Genomic DNA, 20,396 nt, shown 5'->3' on the forward strand with positions numbered 1-20,396 from the left:
CTTGAAGGATTTGGACAAACAAACAGTTCTGGGACACCTTTGACTACCATTTAAATCGTTCCTGCTATGGAAATCAATGATGTCCCAGAACTGAAATTTGCTAACGTTCTTACAAATATCTTTCTCTGTGTTCATCAGAACAAAGTATTTATACAGGTACAAAATGACATGAAAGTGAGTAAATGATTGGCGAATTTTCATTTTCATTGGGTGAACTATCAGTTTAAAGGAGGATGTGTGATGGACAGTGGTTGCTCTCATTCTCTTAACACTTGGTCAAAGGTCATATCCTGCTCCTTCAATGGCGCTTTGTCTATTGTTTCTTGTAACAAAGGCTTTGTAAGGATTGGTGTTATGTATTTGTTTAGAATGGAATGGATTTGTTTTCTTTAAAAGACTACAGCACCATACTACAATCACATTGAATAGTTCCAGAACATTTCTGGTATTAAAAACTATTATATATGTAAGTCTTAAATATACAACTACTGTATGAATAGAGCTAAACAACTCCATCATATCGTTCACTGTTGACCATTTATTCTAAAGTTAATCATAAACCGTAATGAAACGGGTTCACAGACGCGTTTGACTGAATGGAAGCCACAATGTCATTTCTAGATCAAGGAAAACCTTAATAACGTCCGTTTTGTTTTTTTCTACCGTCGCTAGAGGGAGCTCTTTGTGGCTAAACATTGTCCTTTCCAAACCAAACTTCCTGTGCTGAGAGGCCTGCCTCATTGTTTGCCTTGATGTTATGAAGTTCACCTTTCAAGAAGGACACAGATATTTATAGAGAGCTCCCTTAGTAAGACACCGCTGTGAATAACACAGGCTAGAAAAATGGCTAATATTGGTTTGTTTTTCATAAACAGTTTACAATTTGAAAATATGCCAGGGAATAATTACATAAGCCCCAACCACAATTGCCATGTAAATAATTATTATCTTTTTATTAGAAGATAAACGTCACATTTTCTGCGCATGCATGTGATGATCACTTTACAAAAGTATAGATTTAAGAAATTTTTGATTTAAGAAATAAGTCAATTGAGCTATTGAGTTTTACTGAAAACCTCCAAGAGTCACAGGTTAAGAAGACGACAATGAGCACTCTGTCAAACGTGTTTGAGTGACAGGGAAGGTGCAGTTCCTTTTGGGTGATGTCGTGATAATATATGTAAATAGTAGGGTTGGACCAGATAGAACGGCCTTAAGCCAGTCCAATCCTGATCAGAGCAGCCCACTGCGTTTCACATGTATGTTCTACTATGCACGTGCAATGCTTCTCCTTTCGTCTTCTCCTAATGTTCACTTCAGTAAGATGACCTCTTTCGGACGGTCCTACAACCTTGCTAACTCAAGACCTTTGGCATGTGTTGATTGATGACATACTTTAACATAGGAAACACATCAGTCTTTCATGTTGATTGCTGTGACAGAGGATTCGCCCTTTTGTGACAAAGATGCATTTACTCATTTTGTGCATGTGCATGATCTGAGACCGCCTATAAACAATACCAGATGTGGTTTTACGTTTCAAAGGTTTATTGTTTTGTATTCTCCTCCATTGAAAACAGCTGAAATGACATAGCAAGGAATCATTGCTGTTACACAAAATTAAATAATAGACTGAGGAACATTTGACATTTCTTATTTCATTGACATTAGTCCATTGCCTGATCTTTAAAGCTGTTACAATCTTTGTTTAATTTACAACTATGCTAACATAGTCTCATGTCTCAATGTTGCCCTTAAAGTAAACATTGTAAAAAAAATATATTTTAGAACAAATGGTAGGGATCCACTTTTACTGGGTTAAAATGGTTTGGTTGTGACTTATCACATTTAAAAGATGTACAACACACTGAGCTACAAAAAAAACAAATAGTTGATAACTTATTTGCTTAAAACCTGAACTTGAAGACAACCCCACATTGCAAATGTAAATAAGAATGCAATGTTAATCAAAAAACAGCTCTCTCCCTTGAACATGAAGCTTCACGGGTTCAGATAATTTAGACTACGATTCCTGGAAAGCATAATGACCTGTTTTCCAGACATTTAGGCTGTGGCACTTTACTCACAGCAGGTAAACAGGAATTACAACTACTTTATTTAAACCAGCTCACATTTATCTGTTTCCAAAGTTTATGGCACCCTGTGACCTGAATGTAATAAAACATAAAAACAAAACAAACATTGAATATAGATCTGAACAACACACAACAGCTGATAATCAAACTATGCCAAATAATATAGACAAAAACGACATCTAGTGTGGCAAAGCTGGTGTCACTGAACACCAGCTGCCATTGGATTACATGTTCACCTTCACTGGACGTAAAATTAGTTTGTGTCGGTAAAGGCTGAGCATATCATTTACCAAATAACTGTTTCTCAACTGCTGTAATACTAGTTATTTAAATAACTATTGTCAAAGACATGCAGCATGCACCAGGTGCCAATGCTAGACCCTCACCCTACATAAGATTTTCAACATGCAAAACTAACATTTATTTTTGAACTTATGCAAGTACTTTTCAAACACACAAACTGCAATAATGTGTATTTTCTTCTCTCATTCTTTGTTAAGTACATGCACTACAGTACATAAGGCACACAAAATCCAGTATTTTTCCATCAACTGACGTTTAAGTGGCGTTGCGTCACGTGACGTGCAAGGGGCGGAGGGGACATGCACGCATTGCACGTCCTTATGAACCGTCACAGGGGTAATTGATTGTGTTTTTTAGTGATTAAACGTGTTTACCTTCAATTCATACATCGCTCCCTTTTTGGAGTTGATTTCGCGGTAGTTAAGTTAATAGCGACCATCACAAGGCAATTGTATCAGGCTCTGACCCGTGCCATGCGTATCATACCCTGATTTTGAGCAACCACTCCCCTTCGTGGCTCGTGGAAAATTACCAGCTTACAATCAGCACAAGTACAAGCTTCAACATCCGCCGCACGGACCCGATGGCCCCGAATCTTCTTTGGTCCACCCGAGATATATATTCCACAACATCCATAAGTTTACCAGGCTGCCAGTGTTGCAAAGAAACACGGCTGCTTAAAAAACCTTGCGTGGAGATAAAAGCTATACGACGCGTTTTGCAAACACGTTTTGAGAATACACATCATAACGGAAGCAATGTCATACCATGCATTTCTTTTCAACAACAAAAAATAAACAAGCCACGATCACAATATTATCACGAATTACAACTCCATTCTGTACGCAGTTTGCCTTTTTCTCTAAACAGGCGGAGCGGTAGCAAGGGCGCCCGAAAGAGTTTGGTTTGATTGACGTGCGCCCGCTCCAATGAATCACGAGCAAGGACGTGTTTAGCAACGGGGCGACCAATAGCCTCCTCCGATGGGCGTGACGTTAATCCAAACTTTTCGCGGCGCCATCGGCTGAAAACTAAACCGAGATGGAATCTCCCAGTCTGAACCGGTTTCAACCGGTTAGGAGTTTGTTGCTTGTGAGAAGACACACACGGGCTCACACAGTCAAATACCGCCCTGGTGCAAAATTGACTTCAGTACAGGGCACATTTCTAAATTAAGGTTAACTTTGTTTCGTAAAATGAACCGGACTGAAAAAATACTTAACTCGCCGTGATTGTTGGTGCGGAAATCACATCCTAGTGGTCCTTATATCAAGCAACTAGCTCGCATAGCCTTCAAAGAGGAATTAGTGTGACTGGCCAGTCAACGGCTCATCCTAAATCTTTTTTTATTTGGCTAGAAAGCGTGTACAAACAGGCACCAACGATACTGGATCAAATAAACTTAATTTTAACAACTCTGGCAGACAAGCCCACCTTCTTTCCCTCAAAGGCTTGGACTTTAGGTAGGTAAATGTGGAGTGAAAACTTCTAGTCAGAGTGGTTTGGTTGGTTTGTGCTCGGAGAAGAATGATGCTGTAAGGTTGTGTGGAATTGCCTTGAAATGCACGTATGAAGGTTAAGGTCGAAAGAAAGTGAAATGGCTTTGCTGGGGGTTTGTGAAGGATGTTGCGGGTGTGTTGCGTGATGGCTCGTGTTCAGAACTAATGTCACGATCGATCTGCTTTTGTCAGTTACAACAGTCATAATATATCTCGCTTATAATTAAAACGAGCACAAAACAAATACGTATAGAACGCAAAGCGTAATCACAACTCCAGTAACGTCAATTGTTAACCATCCGATCAGTTTGACATGTTTAACGATGTCAAATGTATTTTAAATATGACGTTTTCGAGCTGACATCGAAACTAACAGCTTATCAAATATGCACAGCCTGCTTCTTACCTGGTTTTCTGCTTCTAAAGCCTGCAAAGCTCTCATGTGCAGAGAGCATAGCATGGTGTTTGTGGGAGGGGTTGCTCCGGAGTCTGGGAGGGAGAGCCTTGCAAAGTCACCCACGTTGGAGTCGCTTGAGACGGGCGCGAGCATCCAAAACGTCGGGTTGCGTTGAGAATGTTAGCGTGCCTTTTAAGACACGCTTGTTCTGTTTTAATAGTCACGGACGAGTCGTAGATTAAACCTTGAGGTTAGCTGTGTATCAAATTATTAGGTAAACAATGAGTTTAAATCGTTTAGTTTAAGGCTTTCTGTCAGACTCATGATTTGTATTATTACTCGACAGTGCCTGTGAATTAGTTTTAAAAAGCGTAAACGTAAACAACACACTGTGTTGAATAGGTAAAACGCGTTCAATTGTTTGCCAGACCGCATCTGCAGTTTAAATGGTTGGTTGTTTTCGCTCTTGTCGATTTGTGCCGGTTCCTATCCAGCAATATAAATAATCACTTGGGATGCGGTTTATATAACATCTGAAACCTAATTCATTAAGAACGTTTTCTCAGCGTAGGCATGCATATCTTGTGAGTTGTATCTGCGATGTGAATGACATAAAGTGATGCGTGTCTTCACGATGCAAAAGGAGGAAAAATGCGGGCAATCAACAGGTTGCGCAGTAACTAAAGACTAGGCATGACCACTTTATTTAGGCCCCACAAAGCTTGAATGTGGTGTCCAGTCAAATTCTTGAATCGCTCCTAATGCCATTTATATTTCTTGGCTGCAATGCGTACTTCATGTTGTAGTGTGGCTCCAGAGTACGTGTGTCATTCAAACTGTTATCGTTTGTTAAGCGATCAACAGTTATACGAACTATTTCCGCAGTCCGGTGATTAAACGGTAAATTGCAGTAACATAGTTTCTAATGCAGCGTGGTGGATACGCCTCTTTTCTTATATGTAAACAAAATGACGTCAACTAGAAGGCTGCCTAGCACGTGGTCTCATTGAGAGAATAATGGCTCGTGTGATCACGAGTCCAGTGAGTGGCTCTTGTTCACTCAAAAACATTCAATATTCAGACCTTAGTCATGAGGTTGAAATCAAAGTTCACACAACCCACACATTTTGATTCAGGAGTTATCAATCTAACCAGCATTGGTGTGTTCATACAGGCCAGATCATATAAGGCTTTTTTAAAGTCTGTGTTGGGGTGGGGAGAATGGTCAGCTGTTTGGATTTGTGTACCCAAATGTTCATATCACATGACTTTGCCCCTGCTGGATGTTTCCTCCATGTGCCCCACAGAGCTTTATGCCAGCAATTATGACAATGTTAGCCGACCACGCAGCCAGACAGCTGCTGGACTTTAACCAGAAACTGGATATCAACCTGCTGGATAATGTGGTCAACTGCTTGTACCATGGAGCGGGGCCACAGGTAAGACTATTTAAAAACAGGCCATATTTTAAAACCTAAAAGTTATTTGTATCTTTTAAGTAAAGCCAATATTTATTGTATGTGTTCTGTTTTATGCATTATTGCAAATGTTTCTTAAATTTTAGCAAAGAATGGCCCAAGAAGTGCTCACACACTTGAAGGAGCATCCAGACGCGTGGACACGAGTTGACACCATTCTGGAGTTCTCTCAGAATATGAACACCAAAGTAAGCTTAGCCTCAACCTGCTCCGGTGGAGGGTCATGGTTTCTATACTTTGAGGAAGCTCTGATCTCTTATCACAAAGACGTTCAAATGAAACGTTCAAACACCATTTGTGGGGGTTTTTAATCATAAACCTGAACAATTGTCTTGAACCCATTATTTAAGTGTGGTGGATCATTTATGTTCAAGCTTATTTTTGATTCACGTCAAAAAGTCACAACAGTTCCTTTGTGCATCTGAGATCACATTTTACTACCTCCATTTTGCTGGGTAACCCAAAATCTAAATTTGGAGTTAAAGTTAGTGTGTGAGGATCCTCTGTTGGCAGTGAAATACCTCAGTATTTCTATCCGTACAGCTGCTTGAGGTGTGATAGAGACTGTTGAAAAAATATTCACACCCAGGATCTACAAAGCACGTCAAAGAGCTGATCCATGGACTGGGAGAAGAACCATTTTGAAGCAAAATTCTAGAATTTGAACATTTCTAGAATCCTGAAACAAAACTTCTACTCAAATCCGCACCAATACTGATTGAATAAAAACATTTTGTAGATGATTGGGGTTGTTTGTCCTCCCCAGTGTGTTAATAGACTTCCTCAAAGTATTCCTGGCCCAGTTAGCCGTCTGCTTGCCTTTTAAGATTGCTCTTAACACTTTGGTCATTACTAATGTTTGAGTTGATTTATCAACAGTATCTGTAATTTCAAAATGATAATGGCCCAAAAGTGGGGCCTCTAGAAGAACTGACAGGAAAAAATAAAGAGCAGGTAAATTCTTTGAATTTGTCTAAATTCATCAAGCAAATACAACATTTTTTTAAAGAGAAAACGGAACGAACAGAGAGAGTGCATTAAAGCACTGAACATTTGGCTTTTTTTTGCTTAATATATTTATTAGGTGAAAAATCAAGCAAAAGAGAATTCAAGTTGTTCATATTTGATGTTAATCACAATGTTCCATTATGTTGATTGCTTGTAATAGGACGAACAGGGGTGTGTCTTCCTGTGCACCTTGACACAGCTAGGCTTTGGCGGCAGGCCTCCACAAGGTCTACCTTTTCATTCCCTTACTCTTAATTCTGCTGTGCCTCCATTCACACTGCACATGCCTCATACGGAGCTGAGAGACAACATGCAGATAGACAGATCGCGTTTTTTTACTCCAGTCAGGGCTAGGAACGGTTATTTCCACTGTAGGGATCGTCAGCGTCTCTGTGTGGTGTGGTTCTCCTTTTCCTCTCTAAGCATTCAATGTTCATCTTTCCTAGCCATTTATCTGTTTCAGTCATTGACCAGAAAACCTTGCAACATCAGTGAGCAATAAATACTTGATGCTTTGCAAAGTGTTTTTCTGTCTTCTCTGTGTCTTCTTTTCCTCGTTTAAACATACATACGATTAAAGGTGAGAGGATTCTGGTGTTTTTAGAAGATGAAATGTGTCACTGTTTGTCAGTAATTTGCTTCTTTTTTACTTCGAGTAACTCAAGACCTCACCTTTAATGTTCTTACACAGTATAATAACTTTTTTCTTTTTTTAACACATTAACATTTTGCTTCACATTGATGTTTCATTCTTGTGCTTAACTCATAATCCCTACAGTTGAAATACTGTTGTTCCAAATAACAATAGTGACAATAACAAGAATATTAATGCACCATGAATAACTTTTTAAACGGCATATAAAACATCTTAGGGCAGTGTATAAACCTTAACCTGTGGTTTGTCTTGCTGTTTTTGAGACCCACACCAGCTATTGGTAGGAAACAGTACCGTCACTGCCGAGCAGCATCATATAGCAATGTTTGAATGACACAGTAAGGGTTATGTTTCTTTCTCTTAAGTTGACCAGTTGGAAAAGGTTTTGTGAGTGGACGTTGACTCCTAAAGGGTCCCTCGGTTCTTTTTGCTATCGGACATTTTTTCTGCAATCGTTCCTCCAAGCTGCTTGCTTTGTTGTGGCCGGGCACAGAGTCAAACCATTAGCTTTAGTTTGCCATTAGCGTCTCTTTTTCTGTCTTTCACATTCTGGTGTGACATGGCCAGAAACAGCAAAACTTCTACAGAATTCATCCAAACATTGTGTGTACAGTTATGATGGGGGATTTTGGATTTTTGGTTCTCTTTTTTTTGAGTTTGTGTTGAGATTATCCCATAGAAATCAAATCTGCATGACTTTTCTTTTTTAAATCTAAATTAATTGAAATAAACCAATGAACATACAAAAATATATTAGGCAGGCAAAGTTAAGAGCAATGTTTTTGTTTTTCATGTGTGACGGTACAACTGTGTCTGATTGGCTGGTGAAGGTTTGGTTTATTAACTCTTGAATTGTTGTTTTGGCATTACAGTACTATGCTCTGCAGATTCTGGAAACAGTTATTAAAACAAGATGGAAGATTCTGCCCAGAAACCAATGTGAAGGTAAGACTGATTCACAAAAACACTTCACACTATTTTTCTGATTCAAGTTCAATTTGAATTCAGCAGACTTTTTTAATTTAATTCTTAAATTATTGTTAGTCCAGACACTGGATTGAGACAAGGAGTAAGGGATCGCTTTGTACTCTGACCGATTAAACTCTTCAAGGCATTTCTAGCTAGCCAACACATTCATTAGAACCAACTGTATGATTGCCAAGTTGAGCTAAATTAAAAATGCACGGAAGGTCGTCTGCTCAGCTGAGTGTTCATCTGTTTTCTAAAAGATCAGGATCTGCTGTGTGAAATCACATACGCGAGGTAAAGTTAAGCTCCTTCAACTAATACAAATATAAAAGGGATGCTTTTTACTCTATAATTTACACAGTAACCAAGATGTGTCTCTATAAGCTGCCACCTGCTTTAAAGCTGCTAGTTGGTACCCATGAGAACATGCACCGATTCTATTGCCGCACAACAGGACAATTGACAAATTATTATTACAATATAACTTAGTGACATAGAAGATGAGATGACAGTATTTCTCAACATTTGTAATAAGGTTCATATAAAAAAAACAGTTATTACTACCTTCAATAAAGAGTCAAGTTGTGTATTGGTTACTTAATCTGTTCTGAATGTCACTGTTGACATTTATACATGCATAACTGTTGGTTTGGAACAGGTGAGTGTGCATTTGATAGGTCTTTAAATAATAATATAATAAAATAATAATAATAAAATAATAATAATAAAATATCTTCTTTTGTGATTATAGAATTTCCATTTTTGGGTGAACTATCCCTTTAAAATCAAGTTCAAGCCTTTTCAAAATATTTAGCCAGCTCTGGTAAAGACTAGAAGCTTTGTTGTGCCTTTATTGTACTTTGGTTGTTCATAGATATTTTTACTATGGTAAGCACGTTGTTTTTAAAAAGCGTCTTGCTCGTACATCTACAGATCACCACTAGTGGAATTATTTTAGCTTTTAAATGTATGGCTTTTCTTGGTGGAGTGAAGATTATACATTAGTAATGGCTCGAACAAAAAGGAAACAGGTCTTTTTATCAACACCTGTCGACACTTAAATCAACACTTGTGTAAAGGTCCCTCAATGCACTCAGTGTGAGAGCACAGTTAGAATGATAGGTTTACTGAAAATCAACATTAGCTGAGTGACAGAGTGCTTGTAAAAAGACCCTTGACCACATTGCTTTGTTTTTGGAGCTTGAACTGTTACGTAATTTTTTTTATAGCAAAGTGTTTTTATGTGGTTTGACTTTTCTAATCGAAGTAACTTTTAATCACCTCCAACTAAATTGTTGTGGACCACTCAAAAAGTCAAATGCAAAAGTTAAATGCAGTGCTAGAGTATACTGTGCAAACTGTAACAAACAAAGTACATTATGCTTTCATTATGCTTATTTAAACACGTTTGTTAAACTAAATGTATGTAAGAGAGATAACAAACTAGATAAACTCTAGGTCTTCTAATTAACTTGCTGGTTGTTAGAAGGTGATTCCTCCTTCATTACTCCAAGTCAGCAAATCTATAATGTGCTGATTCATATGTGCACATGAACATACAGTAACAAGTCCTTTGAGACAGGCTGCTTCCACCTGGATGGAGAACTCGTGAGGTTTTGTGCTGTCTTGCTGTAAACACTGACACTCCCTCACTTTGCTCTATTTCAGGCATCAAAAAGTATGTTGTGGGGCTCATTATCAAGACCTCATCAGATGCCGCCAATGTTGAGGTCCGTGAACCTTGTCTTTTTTTGTTTATGATCTTCATATTGCTGATATCCGGCTGTTTGTTTCATGCTGTCCTCTGCCTCTTTGCAGAAAGAGAAGGTGTACATTGGAAAACTCAATATGATATTAGTACAGGTAAGTTATTTGACTGAGAGATTCGTAGCTACTGGTCATTCCTTTTACTTGCATGGCTAAGAGTAAATGTCACAACACGATGACTGAAGTAGTAAGGGTCTTGTAATGTGTGTGTGTTCAGATTTTGAAGCAGGAGTGGCCTAAACACTGGCCCACATTTATCAGTGACATTGTTGGAGCGAGCCGCACCAGTGAAAGCCTGTGCCAGAACAACATGATCATTCTGAAGCTCCTCAGCGAGGAGGTGTTTGACTTCTCTAGTGGTCAGATGACACAGGTGAAGGCCAAACACCTGAAGGACAGGTAAGACTTTTAATATTTGCATTTATATTTAGGCATTTGGCAGACATTTATGTGGGGGGGGTCATTTTTTTATATTGTGTCCCATGGGCATAAACCCCACAAAATTGTAGCTTGTTACTACAGTTATATCATATGTTTTTAAGATTATTATTAAATGAGGGCACACAAGGGGTACTGGGCAATAGTAGTAGATGTGTTTGTGTCTTGTTTTTGTTATTTAATCAGTTTTGTTGTGTGATCGGGTTTCTGTCCACAGCATGTGCAACGAGTTCTCGCAGATATTCCAGCTGTGCCAGTTTGTGATGGTACGTATCTCATACACAAAGACACATTCCAGCTGTTTAAGTTTACGAATGTACATATAGACCACTTTAACAATTATATATGCACACACTGCTTTTGTTTAGTTGTAGTTTTTATATGGCATCATCATTTTAAAGAAGAATCTCTTTATTGGTTTTATATTTTATATTGAAATGGATGATTAAATAAGTTTTTTTCTACATTCATCAGGAAAATTCCCAGAATGCCCCACTGGTGCATGCTACTTTAGAAACACTGCTGAGGTTTCTCAACTGGATTCCATTGGGTTATATCTTTGAAACTAAACTCATCAGTACTTTGGTATACAAGGTAATATCTGTAGATTTTCAAGCTCTTACTGTCTTGGTCAAGTTTTAGGATTACACCATAATCTTTTCTTTTAATAGATGAGTAATGCTTTTTATTCTAAAAGATTAATTATATGTAGACTAGATTTTTTAAATTGCATTTGTAGAAAGAGAGTGTATGGATGATAGGTGAGACTTAATTGTGCGTTCAGACCGTCAGCGACTGTGTCGCTGTGTGTCGCTAGTCTCTTGCTACGAGGTCATTAGAAGGCGTTTCTAGCTTTGATTTCTCTAGTGACATTTATAAAGGAACCCTTTAGTGACTGACGAGAGACGGATGATGTGAGCTCCGCTGCTTTACTCCTATTGGTTGTCGCTCCCGAAAGTCGCTCATCATTTGGTAAAAGTTGAGCAAATCTCAACTTTGACGCATCACTAGACACGCTAGACACTCCCACTTCCTGTCACTGTGTTCGGAAATCGCCAGCTCTTCATTGAAATAAATGGAATCATGTCGCCTTGTCGGTGGCGGTCTGAACACGGGGCGTTACCAGTAGTTAATAAAAGTTATTTTATGGTAAAACTGTGCGCAGTGGTGTAGGTTTATACAACTACTACTACAAAGATTATATTATATGGATTGGCAATGGAACTAATTTTTTCCTCTTTACTACTGGGTTACTCTCTAGTTCCTAAATGTGCCAATGTTCCGCAATGTGACGCTGAAGTGCTTGACTGAGATCGCAGGGGTCAGCGTGAGCCAGTACGAAGAGCAGTTCGTTAGTCTTTTCACTTTGACCATGATGCAGCTCAAACAGGTAACACACTTCTCTTCTAGTCTGTGGTAACACTAACATTTGAAAATGTCCCTCTTATTTACTGCCCATTACACACATTCCGATTTTGATCTTATTGTCGTCTTTTTCTTTCCCTCCCTTTTTGTGTTTAAGATGCTTCCCCTGAACACCAATATCCGATTAGCATACTCAAATGGGAAAGACGATGAGCAAAACTTCATTCAGAACCTCAGCCTGTTCCTCTGCACCTTCCTTAAAGAGCACGGACAGCTTATAGAAAAGAGACTAAACCTCAGAGAGACTCTCATGGAGGTAGTGTAGAAAATATGCTAATGGAAGAGAACACACAATCATCTTCAGATTAGTCACACAATGGTCAAACTTATTTCATGTTGTTTTTATGCTAGGCACTGCATTACATGTTGCTGGTGTCAGAGGTGGAGGAAACTGAGATCTTTAAGATCTGTTTAGAGTACTGGAACCACCTGGCTGCCGAGCTCTATAGAGAAAGCCCCTTCTCAACTTCTACATCTCCTCTCCTCTCAGGGAGCCAACACTTTGATGTACCGCCCCGCAGACAACTGTACCTACCTGTGCTGTCCAAGGTGATTAAGGCAAACTTAAGGCAATGTTACACTTTAGATGCCAGACATATTATTTAAGTTGATCATCGGCAGATACATTAAAGGTGTCAGTATTTCTGCAGGTGCGTATGTTGATGGTGAGTCGCATGGCCAAGCCAGAAGAAGTTCTGGTTGTTGAGAATGATCAGGGAGAGGTGGTTCGGGAATTCATGAAGGACACAGACTCCATAAACCTCTACAAGAATATGAGAGAGACACTTGGTGAGTACATTTTCTCTGCGCAACTGCAGTCCTGCCTGGAGTTAAAAATGTTCTTTGTTAGCAGTGAGGTTATTTCTTTATTACCTGCCCCTTTAGTCTATCTGACCCATTTGGACTATGCCGATACGGAGCGTATCATGACAGAGAAACTTCATAATCAGGTGAACGGTACTGAGTGGTCCTGGAAGAACTTAAACACGCTGTGCTGGGCCATTGGCTCCATCAGTGGAGCCATGCATGAAGAAGATGAGAAGAGGTTCCTCGTCACAGTCATAAAGGTAAAAAGTTTTTCAATCTGTCATTTGTTTTGGTAGATGCATGACCTCTCAAGTCTCTAGATTTCATACAACATTTACATTGATATCTTTGAGAAGTCTTATTTAGATGTACATGTACTATCAATGAGCTATCAATTTAATTAATTTCTATCAACAGGACCTGCTGGGTCTATGCGAGCAGAAGAGAGGCAAAGACAACAAGGCTATTATCGCCTCAAACATCATGTACATAGTGGGCCAGTACCCACGATTTCTACGCGCTCACTGGAAATTCCTGAAGACTGTGGTCAACAAATTGTTTGAGTTCATGCACGGTGAGTCACAAAGGCTTTGAGCTCTTCTGCAGTCGGTATAGGCAGTTATAATATTTTATATAATACAGCCACTTCTGATTTGAGCTTTTGTTAAAGAGCTGACCCAATGTAAAGCTGTTCATTTATTCATTCAACAATGATTTTACGGTTCGCTCTTCACAGAAACCCACGATGGAGTTCAAGACATGGCATGTGACACATTCATTAAGATCGCTCAGAAGTGCAGAAGGCATTTCGTGCAGGTGCAGGTGGGTGAGGTGATGCCCTTCATTGATGAGATCCTCAACAATATCAACACCATCATCTGTGACCTGCAGCCCCAGCAGGTACCAAAATATCTCCATCTTTCTTTGGTAGCCTGTTTCACATTATTCTTATACTGCGTTTTATAAATATAGAAGCTTTGCGCAGATGTTTTTGTGGTCCAGCTTGATGTAACTAACTAATCTCTGTTCTCAGGTGCACACGTTTTATGAAGCTGTCGGCTACATGATTGGAGCGCAAACTGACCAGGCCGTGCAGGAGCACTTGATCGAGAAATACATGCTGTTGCCCAACCAAGTGTGGGATAGCATCATTCAGCAGGCCACCAAGGTGTGATATATAAAATGTAAATTCAATGTCTGCGTTTAAATGTTTATGGGGGATTTGTGAATAAATTGGACTAATTTACTGACCTGACCGATCTATAATGATTGTTGTTTCTCTTACATTCTGAATCCAGAATGTGGACATCCTGAAGGACCCAGAGACTGTAAAGCAGTTGGGAAGCATTCTGAAGACCAATGTTAGGGCATGCAAAGCTGTGGGACACCCCTTTGTTATTCAGTTAGGCCGAATCTACCTAGACATGCTTAATGTATACAAGTGCCTCAGTGAGAACATCTCTGCTGCCATCCAGACCAATGGTGTGTGGTTATTTTTTATTCATCGACTGTCCTTCTGTACTTCTTGTTTTTGAAAGAAATCAGGAGTTTAATTCCTGGGTCACCAAATTAAGCTTTTAGACAGCACTTGCCAATGTTTGTTGTATTGGCAACAATATTTCTTTCCATCCATTATTAAATGTTTTCACTAGCCAGATGTTAAAGCTTGTTATATACTTTAATTCACATAACCTATTGTTTGTATTGCATGGAACTTGCTGAATTTGGTTTGTAACTGTATCTCTGAGTGAAAGATTTGCATTAAACTGAAGTCAGTCTGATTACACACATTCTCTCAGCTGGAAGACTTAATGCTGTTGCAGGGCTTAACGCCATGTACGTGTGTGAACAGCAGTCCATTACAGAGCTGTCTGAACTGCTATTTATAGCACTGCAGCTAGAACAGAATGAGTCCAGTTTAAATGAATTGTTAATCAAAGGATATGATTTTTGTAAAATAATGTAAAAACATTACTTTAATTAATGAGAATGTCTGACTTCTCTTACATTAAAAGCTGCAGTCTGTCACTTTCCTTGTTGTGAAAATGAACGCAAGTCAGCTGTTGAGCAAGTACATGCAGTGTTCAAAACTGTCAGCTTACCTTACCCAAATTCGCTACAGTAAAATATATTTGATTTATGATTTGAGCTGTTTATTTAGTCGGAAATGTCAGTTTAAAACCGAAATGACGATAGAGAGACTACATTAAAAAACTTATTTTGTCTGTCTTGACTAATTTAATAGGTGAGATGGTGACCAAGCAGCCTTTGATCAGGAGCATGCGAACAGTGAAGAGAGAGACACTGAAGCTGATTTCAGGCTGGGTCAGCCGCTCCAATGACCCACAGATGGTGAGGAACATGTTGCAGCTGTTTTTAGGCAAACTGAACTAAAACATCAATGAGTTTTTGTGGTAGTTTACATTAATACATTTTTCTGTTTTTGACAGTTTTAATAAAAGCACTATAGATTTGGTCCAAAAACCTTGATATTAAATTTAAAGAGTACCTAGCATATGGTTTTCGAGGCCCTACTTTGGTTTATGGAGTGTCCAACAACCAGTTTATGTACATACAATGTGTTTAAACACTATAACGTCGTAAAATAGGCAGTTATTCGTACCATACTTCTTGACTTACTCTCAAATGATTCGTTCCCCGATTCATCCGTCTAGGCCCCACCTACCCACCAACTTTATGTCATGTGATTGGTCAGATGGTTGGGTCTGTTGTTATTGGTCAAACGCGTTCATCATTTGTCGCAAATTGAACCCCACGACCATCATTACAGGATTACAGTTTACATGTGGTTGGATGTCATGTATATCATATCTGTAGCTAGAGATGGCGGCAATTTTACCGTATCAATTTGAGCCTGAGTCTGTTGAGGAAGCATCAGAAGACGCTAATCCACAACAAACTCCGCCACGACTGGAACAGGATGTTTGTCAGTGGCAAGTGACAACTCATGTGATAAAAACTCCCAGTGTGACAACATGCATGTTGTGCTTTTGCTCATCAATGAAATAATTTTTTTTTTTTTCTTAAAATACTGATAATACGTTTGTAATACTATTATTTCATCTTAACTGTGCGTTGTCATGGTACACAGAGCATTTCAGAAAGTCGACGTTATGAGTAGTAATATATATGAAACCCAAATATATGTATATAGGTGCACGTGCGGCAAATGTGTCAAAATGCAAAGTTAATAGCCAGATAAACAAACTATAACACCCCAGAAATAATGGTACATGCTAATGTTAGCGTTATATGCATTAGCTAAACACAGACATAAGGTACAAAAATATTTCTTGAAGTTAAGACAAAAATGAAAAGTCACACTTACAGGTTTGGATTCGGTGGAGCTAACAGGTCCAAATAGAGTTTGTATTCCCCCTCTTTCACATACCCTGCAGTGAACGCGCAAAGATTATTTAACCAATCTTCGGTGAAATGACACGCGCACAGTTAAACCCTGGGGTTATACTCCTTTGGTATCGTTTGATAAATGAATTGTAACCATTTTTCCCTCAGACGTTCTTCCTTTGGTTGTTGAAATAAGACGAACTTAGTTTCACACCGTAGAACACAGGTTCTAGACATGATACACACGCATCACCAAAGAGCGACAGTGTTTGGGGGAGGAGAGATAAGTTTTCGCGTCAGTCTCAGCAAGACGTAGGCGGGGACTATGTATAGTGACGTAGATACGCGGGTGTACTAGTCCACGTCTCGTTTGTGTGATTCAGAGTCGACTCCCATTTTTACAAGCAAATAACTTTATTTATTCACCTTCGGACTTACAACTTGGCAGACAGCTTACTTTCAAACATGGCAACATAACAGACTGCATAAAATGTCATTTTCATGATCTCATGCTACCTACTCTTTAATAATGTGAACTGCCTGCAAGGACCTAAACTAGTGCAGCATAAGGTTTTTAAGTGTCATGTCTGTATGTTTGCTAGATCCTGTATTAGTGTCTCTGGGCAAGTAATTCTGCTTTACCTGCCTCATGTCTGTCGGTCTGGACCTGTTTAGATTAACTATGTCCTTAGACAACACGCACTTATCTGCTGATCCTCTAAGCCTGTCTGCGAATGTGTGTTTGTGTTCCAGGTGGGGGAGAATTTTGTCCCTCCGTTGTTGGATGCCGTGCTCATAGATTACCAACGCAATGTCCCGGCAGCACGGGAACCGGAAGTTCTCAGTACCATGGCAACGATAGTAAACAAACTGGGTGGACACATTACAGGAGAGATCCCACAGATATTTGATGCTGTGTTCGAGTGCACATTAAACATGATCAACAAAGTAAGCTTTAGAATTCAATTCTTAACCGTCTGTAAAAAAAATCACACAACATGTTGATTTTGATTATATGTTGTGTTTTTTTGTTCAGGACTTTGAGGAATACCCAGAACACCGGACACATTTCTTCTACCTGCTGCAGGCCGTGAACTCTCACTGTTTCCCAGCATTCTTGGCCATCCCGCCAGCCCAGTTTAAACTTGTGCTTGACTCAATTATATGGGCTTTTAAACACACCATGAGAAATGTGGCAGACACTGGTGAGAACACAGACAGACTTCAAACCTACATAATAATTTGTCATAACATGCAAAGATAACTGTACTATGAAAATCTTGAATGCAGGTCTGCAGATTCTCTACACGCTGCTGCAGAACGTGGCCCAGGAAGATGCAGCGGCACAGAGCTTTTATCAGACTTACTTCTGTGACATCCTGCAACACATCTTTTCCGTTGTTACAGATACATCACACACAGCTGGTGAGCATTGGCCACATTGTCTCACTCTATTTTTTTCTCATACTCTTTTTTTTTTCTTTTTTCTCATGAACACAGCTTAATCAGCCTGAAAAAGCTTTTTATGAATAATGAACTTCAAATTATTTAAACTTTTGGACCGTTTATTACTGTTGACCAGTTAGTATCTGATAAAAGTACAGTGTGTACAGATGATCACTTTGTTGGATCTGTCCATGCTTGATGGAGTACTGGTATTATATTTTATTGCATTGCTCTTTGGAATACTCGATTCTGATTGATCAAACACAGTGCTTACATTTTTCTTATTAATCATCTTCATAGCTTGTGTTTGTGTGATGAGTGGCTGTATATTAATTCATCTTTACATTTATTATTAAATTTATTTCAAGTACATTATGAAGAAAGTCTCTATGAATGCCTTTACACCATCAGTTAAGCTTTTGTGTATTTGTCCTGCAGGTTTGACCATGCACGCATCTATTCTTGCCTACATGTTTAACCTTGTTGAGGAAGGAAAAATCAGTGTGGTTTTGAATCCCTCAAATCCAGTCAACAATCAGGGGTTTATCCAGGAGTATGTGGCCAACCTGCTAAAATCAGCGTTCCCACATTTACAGGAGTGAGTATCCAAGACTTCACCAAAATTTGGTCCCTCAAATACATTTAAAGACTTTCTGTGTCCAGTTATAATTCAAATAGTCATATTTCAGGTCAATATGTGCATTATCAGTCACATACACATGTTTTCTCAGCATGGGTTTTTATCAATGGGACATTGGTATCAAGACTACTAAGACTACTACAACTGACTGTTTGTTTTGTTCTGTCTTTGCAGTGCCCAAGTGAAAGTGTTTGTAACTGGCCTGTTCAGTTTAAACCAAGACATCCCAGCATTCAAGGAACACTTGAGGGATTTCCTTGTGCAGATCAAGGTTAGTTTCAAGAGCAGGAAACGGACTGTTTTTTTACTAGGTTTATGAACCAAAAATGAGGTTTTGACATCAGTGGTGGTTGCGTAAACAAGGTCTGTTTTCTTAAACCATATGTTATAAGAGAGGGCTTGTTTATGAGAGATATGCTGTCATTTTGACCTTTAGTGATCCTGAAGTGTTGTGTAAATGTAAGTGGGTCGCCTGGAGTGAAGAGGGTGTGTGTGGAGAGCGAGTTATAACGTGGAGGATTATGGCAGAGATGACAGCTTGCTGGCGGCGCACATCGGTCCACATGCTCATGCGTTTCTCTGTGTTCCTTTAGGAATTTGCTGGTGAGGACACCTCCGACCTGTTCCTGGAGGAAAGGGAAGCCTCACTGCGTCAGTCCCAGGAGGAGAAACACAAACTGCAGATGTCCGTGCCTGGCATTCTCAACCCACACGAAATACCCGAGGAGATGTGTGACTGAGTTCACATAGACACACACCCCACACGCTGACTTGTAAACAAACTAAACACACAACTAAAGCGGTGTTGTGGCTGCTCTCCTGTTGGGCATCTGTGTGTTTTCTTGTACGTGTGTGTGTGTAAGTACTTCAGGATCTTCCTGTGAGGAGGTGATTTCGGCACTTGGCTGTCTCTTGACCAAAACAATGCCAATATGTAAATGATATCGTCACCCAGTGGCCCTAATTGCATAGAACATGTTTCATAGACACTTTTGTGTATAATCTTTCCATTGTTAACAGCTTTTGTTTGGTCACTGTAATCTGAATGCTACTGCATGAAGTGTTACATCTGTACAATTAACTCTCTGTGTGCTCTCTCTTTTTTCGGTCGTCCCTCCTTCTCCCTTTTTCTTCTTTCATACATAATGTATTTCTTCATGTATATTATATATAGAAGAGCAGAGAGCAGTTCGTTGTGTTTGCTTAATGCTGTACGTGCTTTGGCAGTGGGCAGATGCGCCTTGTGTCAATGTTTGTGTCTGATCGCTGCCATTGAGCAGCCAAAGAGAATGTTGATGAATGTCAAGGATCAGTGGGGTCGCAGCCGTGCTCAGTGTCTGAAGATTTGGGACGCTGTGTGTGTACGGGATGGGTTGAGTGAGGAGCTGGAAGCAGTTTGGGACTTTAAGCTTGATGCTTCCTGCGAGGAGCAAGTGAACTGGCGGAACTGTCTGTTACTCTGGTTCGGGTCCATTTGGACTCCGCGAAGTGACTCTGTTGCTTTTCTACACAGGAGTGTACAGCAGCCCTCTACATGTTCATATCAGCATAATTGTACAATATCTTTACTACCATGGGAACACACGGATGTTTTGTTGTGGATGTGCGCGCGCGCGTGTGTGTGTTGTCGCTGAGCCGACATCAGGTTTTTTGTTTTCCTCAATGAGGACGGTTGCTCCTTTTGTGAGCTTTCATTAAAATTGAAGTTTAAAAAAGTGGTTGAATATTTATGTGTTCTTTTAGGCTTACACCTTTATAACTGCTCCTGTTAACTCACTCAGAGACGGCTTGGGAGTTTCTTGAATTGTACTAATTAACATTGTTTACCGTGCTGTAGTGCTGCAGGACACTACGTAGAGCGAAATAAATCTCAGTTTACATTTGATTTTGTATTTTTGCATTTTTGATTTATATCTTGAGGTCTTGTCCAAATAAAGTAAAACTGCGTAGAAAACGGTGGAATTTCTCATTAGGAAAAGAATCTACCGATCCAAACAATGCATTTAATCATTGGTGAATTCCCTCTTCATGTGTTTGTTGTGAAACTTTTTGAACTGATTAAAGTTGAAAGAATTTTATAATTCTGTCTGATTTTTCTC

The 20,396-nt window shown here is 39.4% G+C and overlaps 1 protein-coding gene across 1 annotated transcript; it reads left to right on the plus strand.

Moving 5' to 3' along the window:
• Positions 1-1,598: 1,598 nt before the first annotated feature.
• xpo1b (exportin 1 (CRM1 homolog, yeast) b) lies at positions 1,599-20,378 on the plus strand. The gene is made up of 25 exons (XM_056767155.1): positions 1,599-3,862; positions 5,603-5,734; positions 5,860-5,961; positions 8,309-8,381; positions 10,074-10,135; positions 10,224-10,268; positions 10,390-10,571; positions 10,828-10,876; positions 11,085-11,204; positions 11,872-12,000; positions 12,133-12,291; positions 12,387-12,584; positions 12,686-12,824; positions 12,921-13,102; positions 13,260-13,416; positions 13,579-13,742; positions 13,876-14,010; positions 14,141-14,324; positions 15,088-15,194; positions 16,965-17,159; positions 17,248-17,416; positions 17,502-17,636; positions 18,096-18,255; positions 18,472-18,568; positions 18,891-20,378. Exons 2-25 carry the CDS (start codon positions 5,609-5,611, stop codon positions 19,035-19,037), a joined length of 3,216 nt encoding a protein of 1,071 aa, XP_056623133.1. The 5' UTR covers positions 1,599-3,862; positions 5,603-5,608; the 3' UTR covers positions 19,038-20,378.
• The last annotated feature ends 18 nt before the right edge of the window (positions 20,379-20,396 follow it).

Source organism: Triplophysa dalaica, chromosome 15 (assembly GCF_015846415.1).
Source record: "Triplophysa dalaica isolate WHDGS20190420 chromosome 15, ASM1584641v1, whole genome shotgun sequence".
NCBI classification, from domain to species: Eukaryota; Metazoa; Chordata; class Actinopteri; order Cypriniformes; family Nemacheilidae; genus Triplophysa; species Triplophysa dalaica.

Coding starts and splice junctions, on each gene's coding strand:
- xpo1b (XM_056767155.1), top strand. CDS start 5,609: ATGCCAGCAATTATGACAATGTTAGCCGACCACGCAGCCAGACAGCTG. Junction 10,572..10,827: donor GCCAAACACCTGAAGGACAG/GTAAGACTTTTA, acceptor TTCTGTCCACAG/CATGTGCAACGAGTTCTCGC. Junction 15,195..16,964: donor GCTCCAATGACCCACAGATG/GTGAGGAACATG, acceptor TTTGTGTTCCAG/GTGGGGGAGAATTTTGTCCC.